Source organism: Stegastes partitus, unplaced genomic scaffold, assembly GCF_000690725.1.
Source record: "Stegastes partitus isolate 25-593 unplaced genomic scaffold, Stegastes_partitus-1.0.2 Scaffold2658, whole genome shotgun sequence".
Lineage (NCBI taxonomy): Eukaryota > Metazoa > Chordata > Actinopteri > Pomacentridae > Stegastes > Stegastes partitus.
Genome location: NW_007580389.1, coordinates 11,467 through 20,985, shown reverse-complemented (window position 1 = coordinate 20,985; position 9,519 = coordinate 11,467). Strand labels below are relative to the sequence as shown.

At 41.7% G+C, this 9,519-nt stretch overlaps 1 protein-coding gene across 1 annotated transcript in view; it reads right to left on the bottom strand.

The window, feature by feature from the left end:
- The window catches only part of LOC103375545 (polycomb group RING finger protein 2-like), a 10,264-nt gene extending 3,687 nt beyond the window's left edge, over positions 1-6,577 (bottom strand). The window contains exons 1-7 of the mRNA XM_008305855.1: positions 6,472-6,577; positions 5,778-5,905; positions 2,411-2,507; positions 2,259-2,314; positions 2,045-2,174; positions 1,787-1,826; positions 1,591-1,689 (exon numbers count right to left, since the gene is read on the bottom strand). Of these exons, the coding sequence (XP_008304077.1) occupies positions 1,591-1,689; positions 1,787-1,826; positions 2,045-2,174; positions 2,259-2,314; positions 2,411-2,507; positions 5,778-5,895 (540 nt within the window). The 5' untranslated portion in view covers positions 5,896-5,905; positions 6,472-6,577. The remainder of the gene's footprint in view (positions 1-1,590; positions 1,690-1,786; positions 1,827-2,044; positions 2,175-2,258; positions 2,315-2,410; positions 2,508-5,777; positions 5,906-6,471) is intronic.
- Between the last annotated feature and the right edge of the window lie 2,942 nt (positions 6,578-9,519).

The window sequence follows — 9,519 nt, the reverse complement described above, 5'->3', positions numbered from 1 at the left end:
TTCATTTAAACATGTTTGTGAGATTCTCTCCTCTCAGATTTACTCATAAAGTCTAGAATAAGTTTACAATAACGTCTCTACGAGCCTCTTTCTGCTCTTTTAGCCTTTTAAATTTCAAAGAAACCAACAAGTGACGCTCTGATAGAAAGTCTCTGCTGCTGAACTCTCTGCAAACCAACAAGAAGACGGTTTGAACAGGAGCAACATTAGAGCTGCTTTCTGTTGCTTTTCTTCTTTACGTCTCTAAATCCAAAAACCATGTTATAATAAGAAAAATACAGAAATCACTAAAACAACATCCAAACTGAAAACAGCAAGAACTGATGGATCTTTCGATTTTTCCAAAGGTCCTTGAACGAATACGTCGGATAAAATCAACCAAATCTGAGCTTAAACTCAACATGTTTAATCATAAATCACTCTTGTATTCATCTCATAGAAAAAATACAACGTTTGCACCGAACAGATTCTGTAAAAAAAATTAAAATTCTGCACCTGTGATAAAAATCTGCAGAGTTTTCTGCTGAACTGCAGGCAGTGTTCATACAGAACAGTTAGAAGACAATTACAGAATCCAATTAAAAGTGCAGTAAAAAGTAGTAATTAATCTAGAGTACATAGAGCCACTATTTACTTCCAGTACTGGAAACATCTGTCAGCGTCTTGGACAAACGTTGCACGTGTTGATTTCAGGTTTTATCAATTTTTGCAAAATAAATAATCCAAGAAATCCAACTTTTGATTTTACTTTCCTTTAAGATTTATCTCATTGTGCACAGGAGACATTTCACAGAAGAGTTTTCTCTCCCTCTTCGTGGTTGTTCTGTTTCTACAGAGGTTCAGGACTTTATGTTGCAGTAAAACATGAACCCACAGCGAGTAAAAATGACACAAAAAACACCCAGAAACTGCTCAGAGTTCAGAGGGTTAAACAGCAGTCCTTCTGTTTTATATCTCTTTTTTTGTGTTGAGGACAAAGCAAGAGAATTCTGCTCTGGAAAATGACAGTTGTGTTTGACATGTTAGAAAAGAAAGTCCAAAGGGTTAAAGGAGTGTTAAATGATTCTGATGGGCAGTGGAGCGTGCTGTAAACACAACCACCACTGATACTCATTCATGTTTGTGTCCAATATTCGCTCCGGAGAAGAAACCCTCCAGTGTGTGGGCCGCCCCGCTGGCCCGGTGGCACACAGTGGTTCCATCAGAGCCTTTTTCACCCAAACAGCAGGAAAACTGTGAAGTTACAGGCTGTAAAACCAGAACTGTGCCGGGTGGAGCTGGCCGCTAATTCTCCCTCAGTCATTCGATCCTCTGTTGCATAAAAACCGAGCGCGGCCTCTAATGACTTTTCACACTTTTTGTTTAAATACATGCGATTCGGTGCCTCTGAAGCGCTGCTGGTTATCGGGTTGCAGCTCACGGCTCGCGTATCTGAAGGCCGGAGCTCTTTTATAGCCGACAAATGCTCGCAACCCAATACGTCCAGCAGCAGCAGCAGCAGAAGCAGCAGCGACTGTGATTACTTTACAGTCACGAGGCATTTATGTTATTGTGCCTGAAGCCTGAAGCGTGTGCGGTGTGTCTAATTACCCGGTAGTTGTTGGGTATATCCATCTTGCTCCGGAGGAACTTTGCTAAGTGCATGACGGACATGGCTGCTGGGCACTGCAGGAAGCGTTTACCGTTGGACTGAGAACAAAGGAAAGTGCAGAGAGGGGACATAAATCAGGGATGAGGACCAGAAAACCACAACGAACCGGTCGACTCTGCGTGACTTTTGCTTTACCTTGTCTCCCTCCAGCTCCGAGTGCTGCCTCTCGTTATTTCTGCAGGAAGAGATGTTTTTTTAAAAAAAAGAGGAACAATTAACAATTTCTTTCACGCACACAGAAAAGTCTGCAGGTAGCGTTTGGTCACACGGTGTTCCCACTTTGAGCCACATCATTACATTTCATTGCTTTTCCACCTGTTCCAGCAGCAGAAATTAATAAAAACTTTTCGCTCCAATTGTTAGGAAAAAAAAAAAAGAAAGAAAGCAGCTCACTTGTTCCTCTCGTAGAACTGTATGGACAGACTGATGATTTCATCCTCTGCTATGTTAAACGTCTCCACCACTTCCCCCGGTTCCAGCACTCGGTTCTCTGCGTAAAAGTCCCGCCTCCGCTTCATCTCATCTGAAACGAAACGCATCATTAAGAAAAAAAAAACCTGCAGCAAACGCCATAAATAAGAGCCGACGGCGAGGAATGTGGTTGTACCTTTGAATAACCCCGGAACAAGCTTATAAACGATATCTTGTAGAGTTTTATCCGCTCTGGAGGAAGAAGGAGAGGTTTACAATGTTAGAGATAAAAGAAGTCGCATGCTTGTTTGTTTTTTTAAAGAAGGAATGAGTGATATCGGCGGTTACCTGATGCTGAGCTGTGGACACGTCTTGTGAACCTGGACGTCACATCGAGGACAGAACTTATTCGTCTCAAGGAAGGCAACGATGCAAGTTTTACAAACTGCAGGAGGAGAGAAAAGACAACGTTAGTGTGTGAAATTCAAAGTAATACAAGAACACAAACACTGCTGCTGTTCATGGCTGACAGACGAGGCTGAATGATAAACGAACAAAACATCAGTCAAACATAAGGCGTGATTTTAGTTGGGGTAGAAATTTGTGCTTTTTTTTTTTTTACGACCAAAACAACTAATTAAATTGATGATTTGATTTTTACTGCACTTTGTTCCAAATACATATCAGTTAATTGATTATTTGACATTAATATTTCACTTATTTAACCTATATTAACCTTTAAGGCAGAAGCAGAAGGAGGTGCATGTCAGAGAACGTCCTGCTGATCGGCTGTAGTACCTGTTTGCTCCACCAGGTGGAGCCTCTTAGTCTTAAATGCTGTATTGACCAGAGTAGGATCTCAATCCGACTACGATCAGTTCACGTTGACAAGCAGAGAGCATTGTGGGGGTTTGGCTGGCAACGGGCACCATGACAGAGGCTTGTGTGCCGCTTAATGCCCGCTAGCTGGAGCGCTCGTTTTGTAAGTAAGCGACTTCTATTAGCTGAAGCTTCAGTATCATGTGTTAAAGTTTCCTGTTCCAATTTCATGTGCAATATCTCTCTACTTCCTTAGAATCATTGTCAGGATTACGTCTTACTTTTTCTAAGCTAGTCTTATTTTAGATGTTTTATTTTTATTTCCAGTCATTTATTGTACTTCTTTAGTTCTGCTTTTTTATTTGGCACCAAATGTATTCTGATGTTATTTTGTTTCTCTGAGCAATATCTGGCAAAAGAACGTCCTTCAGGAAGTTTCATCTTATCTTGCTGTCTATGCTATTATAGCCGCCAATGCCACCAGACATATTTAAAGCAGCTACATCAGGACACGGAAAGACGTTCAGTGAGTTTATTCTGTGTTGTTAAATAGTCAGTTACTGATTGATGAGGCCGCCAATTATCAGCTTAAAAAAAAGAAAGCTGTTAAAACTATACATCAGACGTGCCTCATGTCTGTAGCAGCACAACGCCTCATTTATCACCGTCTGTTGTTTATTGAAAAAAATGCAGCTCCTGTGATTTCCATAATATTTCGAATGACCAACAAAAACTGAGATGCGCTGTCCTTTAACCCCAAACATAAAACAAGGACGAGTTGTTTCACCTGCACATTAAATTAGATATTAAATCATGACAGATCCTGTCTGAGACGCAGAAAACTCGACCACGAATTTGCTGCTATTTAGGCCGGAAAACTGTGATTTCTTGTTACCAGGACGTCCGATGACTTTGGACCTTCTTGCATCACTTTATCCCAGCAGAGCAGAACCTTCAGGTACCGAGTCAACGTTATTTATTCAGCACATTTAAAGCTGTGGAGCCAAAGACCAGACCGGCATTACAAACTAACCTAAACATAGAAGACCCTACTGTGTTGTTTCTAACGTGACTTTATAGATTAAAACCCTTCAAAAATTCTATAAAATACAACTTTACCGGACTATGATAAATACTAAGACTAAGACGACACAGTGTTAATAATTAAGGAGAGTAACCTGACTAATTTAAATATTAAGATAATTATTTATTAATCTCACAGTCGGGAAATTTGCACAAAACACTGCTTGTACAAATATATTAACAGATTTCTGTATGTGTAGAAAAATAATATTAAACAGACACTTTTAAATGTACAAAATATTCCTAATGTTTGAAGCATTAGGATCCTACAGCGTTCACAATCCTGGAGATCAACCCAGAGCTGAAGTTATAACCCAACGAAAAGATACGAGAACACCCAACAAATCCAAGGACCCTCTTCAAGCAAGCTTCGTTTTTCTTATTTAAATTAGAAACGATGGAGCAGATCGACTCCAGCAGCACCAGGCCATGAAGAGCCTCCACTGGTCGGGGTGAGAGAACGTAAACACTGGATCGATCAGCGGGACCAGAACCTCTCGTGGGATCAGATACCGTCTATACCAGACCATCTAGATTTAACCTTCTGATAAAGCTATGAGCTGCTCAGGTGAACAATCCTTCACTTACTCAGCTTTAGTCTCTTCAGACTTCTATATATCACCATTGTGTCTCCTCCCTCCTGTCGTCTGTCCTCACCAACACTGTTTATGTCCTCATGTGTTCACTGTTTACTATCAGAACACGCAACCTGCTTCATTTAGCAAAACAAAAGGAGCCCGGTTCTGCCGTTTCTTCCCGCTAACAGAGAATTATCGCCAACGTGCTTCTCGCAGTGAACTCAGTGGGCAGCGGTGGCTCCGTGGTTTGGGTTTAAATTTTGTATCTTTGATACTAAAAAAAAGAAAGAAGCATCTGCTCCAGGGGCCGGCGCTGTGGGTAAGGCCGACCCATGTGAAAAGAGAATTTCATGTTTCTCTAACTGTGACTGGATTTGTTGGGTTTTCCATGAATAGCTTTTTGAAGTGTTAGCCTGAACTAATAATCTAATTATTAGAGTACATAGATATGGTAGGCTCCTAATTATTTGCATAATAAACAACATAGTGTGTTTTTTGCCCGTAGTTTTCAATTCAGTGCAGTAAATTAGTATTTTCAGTAATAGCTATGATGTAGGGCGGTTGTGGCTCAGATGGTGGAGCGGGTGTTTAACTAATAGTGTCCTTGGGGGAAATACTGAACCTCAGTCTTGCATGGCAGAAAAAAAAAATCCCTCTGAGTAGGACTAAGGTGAAGAAGAGCACCAAGTAGGGTTTCACATGAGACGAGTTTTAACAGAACGCTCTGAAGACGGATAAAAGAGTTTTTAAAAAGAGCAAACGTATGATAAATAAAACAATTCCTGGCAAATCCAAGGAACTAGAAATATTCACAGCATGCAGGAATGTGCAGAGGATTCTCCAGAGAACGTTCAAAACCACACAGTCTGATGTAAACAATGCAGCTTCACTACAAGGTGGGACCTCAGCTCTGATGTTTAAACCTGTTCGGTTGATTCAATCCCAGTTTTCTACCAGACAACACTGTAGCTGTTGTGTAAAATGTGCTGTATACATAATTTGTCCATATTTTTTTGGAGAGACTGACTAATATGATCCAACAGATGCAGCCTCCACTCAAACGTCTCTCATGTCCCATCCTGCAGCAGCAGCAGCAGCCCCTGAAGTGGACCTTCTGCAGGCCCGATGGTAAAGTTAACATGAGTCTCCATCACCTTCCTGCAGCTCAATGCTCTGCTGAGGTTCACAGCAGCTGTGTGCACGCATGAAGGGAATCCTCCATGTGAGGGACTTACAGGAGTGCAGGCACTCTACGATGGTTGTAGCATCAATCAGGTATCCGGCGCACAGCGGGCAGGTGAGGTGCGGATTCAGGTCTGTGATTTTGACCCGGTTCGGCTGCATTTTCTCCATCTGGACAGACCTGCAGAGGAGAGAAACAACAGCAGAGGGGTTCATTGCACAGCACAGCGCGCTAGCAGCCTGTGGAAATCTGCTTAACGCTTCGTGTGCCCGAGTTATCCCCCACACAGCCGACGGCACAAGGTGTCTGCTGTGCGTCCTTGAAACCACAACAATCCACCAAAACAACTCCAAGGCTCGGCCAGTGCGGTGCCGGCCGTGCAGCTCCGTGCAGCCTGAGTGGAGCAGCACAGCAGCCCGCTACCCGGTCGCCCCTGTGTGGCCTCATCTTGTGCACCAGCTCCGCCGCTCCGCCAACAAAGAAGCGGCTCCATTTGTGCGGAGCTCCGCGGTCCGAGCGAGCGGCGCGACCCGGACTCATCCCGAGCGGAGCCCCCCGGACCCCGAGGGGGGCGCAGAGCCGCAGAAAATCACACTGGTACACAAAGCAGCCATCTTAAATTCACTGACAGGGCTGCTGTGAGGAGGCGAACAAGAGAGGCTCGAATGTGACACCGTGCGCTTCGTGTGCGCCTCCGCAAACGAGCGGCGCGATGTGCCGATAAAGTGCGGCCGCCCGGTTCCTACCTGATCTCAGGGAAAAGTTCTGCTCTCCTCCGGCCCGGATCCAGGTGAAGTGTTTGGACTTGGACAGAATTTGCAGCAGCGCCAGAAAATGGCTTTTTTCAGCCCCGTCAGAGGACTGCCCATTTTGTATCACGTGATTTTATTTTGTCGCCTCGTTCACGGGGCAAACGGGGTATCTGGAGTCTGCGGGGCCTCCAGCCGCCTACCTGCCCCGCACGGCCCCGCACGGCCCCGTTTATTTAGCCCGCTTTAAAAAAAAATATAATAAAATTTTAAAATGTAGGAATGAAGTTGCGGCGCTGCGCGTCGCTCCGCCTCCGTTCAGCTCCATGTGATTGAGCAGGACTCCGGCTGGAGGAGGCCCAGCAGGCCGCAGGTCCGGGGCCCGAGCCGGGGGTTGGCCCACCGACACACCGACGCTTTAATTATACATGAGCGAGTCTGGGCCAGCTTTAAGCCCAATTAATTTACAATTAAAAAAACTCAAATGCATCACTCAGAATGATTTTTTTTTTGAAGAAAAAAAGAAAAACAAACCTAAAAAAGCGACAAATAAAATAATTTATTATTGTGCAGATGATCATTTATTAAATTCTACAATTTTTTTCTAACCCTCTGAGCTCTTTGCAGTTCCTGTACACTCAAGTACTCCACAAAAAATGAAAAGTTAACAATACAATATCACACACCTGGCTGTGTCAATTAGTTTTTAATTAATTGATTAATTATTGGTTTCACTCCTATTATTTCAAGAAACTTTGACCTTTTTTTCACATTGCCCCAAACACAGAGATGTTCAATCTAAGGGGGCAAATAAAGCTGAGAAAAGCAGCTCTGAGGAGCTGGAAACAAAAGGATTGTTGATTTAATCCTCTGAACTCTGTGCCTTTACTCACTCAGGAAGCTAATCCACAATGAACATAACACAAAGCAGAGTTACACGCTCCACTGGGCTTTATATTAGAGCCTGTCGGTTGGTTTTTAAAATGAATTAATAATTGGTTTTGTCTGTGAAATCCTCAAGAACCCGTACAACAATTTCCCAGAACCACATTTCTTGCATCGCCCCAAACACAAACATATTCAACGTACAGAGAAACAAAGCAGATAAAAGCAGCACTGAGCAGCTGGAGACAGACGGACTGTCGGTTAATCCTCCCAACTCCAAGCAGTTTGTGTGCTTTCAAGAAAATAACCAGCAAAGACAATCATATAAAGTAGTGGTACATGTTGTTTAATGAACTGATAATTGGTTTCATGAGTAAAATGTCAAGAAACGGTGAAAAAGCTCCAGAAATACATTTTATTTGCATCGTCCCAAACATACACATATTCAGTCGACAACCAGAGAAAAGCAGCTCGAAGAAGTTGGAAGTTTTTGGTCTTTTGTGCAGTTTGACGCAGTCAGAATGACAGAAACCAGAAGAAAGTTGAATTTCTTTGATTATTTTTTACTACACATGCTAACAAAAGGACTAACACTCTCCATGCTGTAATTACTCAACTATTTGCACTTTTACAACCTCTACAAACTCGTTTTTCACATCCGCTCCACACAGATATGAAAGATGGAAACTTCTGTGCACTTAGACGCAGTTACAAAGCAATAAATCCCAAAATACATAATACATTTTTTAAATATTTGGTTGCAAACATTGACAGCATTGACAACTACAGGTGTTACCAATAAAAAAAGGTGTCTCTGCATACTACACATATTTTACTACTTACAGTTTTACAACCTGTACTAGCTGTAGAAAGATGTTTCACCGTGCTGAATGTATCATCCAACAACTTCTCCTCTGTTCACTGGTTCTGCTGCATTTATTTTATTTCCGCTCTCGTCTTAAGTCTAATCTAAAACTGTCCAAAATGATTTGAAATTTGTTCAAAGTAACACAAAATGACCTAAACTGACTTAAGATTTGCCCAAAATGACAATTTCAGAGTCATTTTACACAAGTTCTTTGGTGGTTTTGGACACGTTTTGGGTCCAGTTTTGAGTCTCAGTTTGAGTCTGAGTTTTGAGGTAGAAAAGGAAGGAAGAATATTGTCTCCACATACTACATATATTTAACTATGTCCATGTTTACAGCCTCTACAAACTTTCTCACATCAGCCATAGAAAGATGTTTCACCATGCTGAATGATTCGTCCAACAACGTGCTCCTCTGTTCACTGTTTCTGAGCCGTGCTGCATTTATTTATTGATCCAGTATGTCTGATTTTCCTGTCATGATAATGTTGGACAGGTTTTGACGAATTTTCTATATTTTTTTCAACCATTCTGGACAAGTTAACGTCCCTCTAGACGGCTTTTGAGCCATTATGTGCATGTTTCTTGTAATTTTGATAATTTTTTTTTGTAATTTCTGACATTTTAAAGAACATTTTGCACGATGTTTCACCATCTGAATGTATCTTCCAACTCCTCTGCTCACTGTTTTTGAGCTGTGCTGCATTTATTTTATTGAGTCTGTATGTTTTATTGTCCTCTCATGATCCTTTTTGTAAGTTTTGAAGAATTTGGTATATTCTTTTCAAGTTAATCCTAATCTAGATGTTTTTTGAGGTATTTCCTGCAAGTTTTTTGGCAATTTCTGACATTTTTTGAGTAATTTTTCATATTTTTTTCCAATCATTTTGCAAAAGCTTATGTAATTTTGGACACATTTTGAGTCTCTCGAAGCGCCTTTACTCGGCTCATCATTCATAGAGAGATGTTTCACCGTGCTGGATGTATCCTCAACAACGTGCTCCTCTGTTCACTGTTTCTGAGCCGTGCTGCATTTATTTTATTGATCCAGTCGGTTGGATTTTCCTTTCAGCCTCTCTTGTTCTGTGGAAACACTGCCTGCAGTTCATCTGAAAGTTCTTAGAATCTTGTGTTGCTCACAGCTGATCATCGGCACTGAGGAGCACAAAATGTTTTTGTTTTTGACAGATTCTTAGTTTATTTTTGGTCAATTTTAAAATGACACATGGAGAATCTTTTTTTTTTATTTTTATGAAGCATCACAATTTTAAGCTCAGATTTGGTTAATTTTA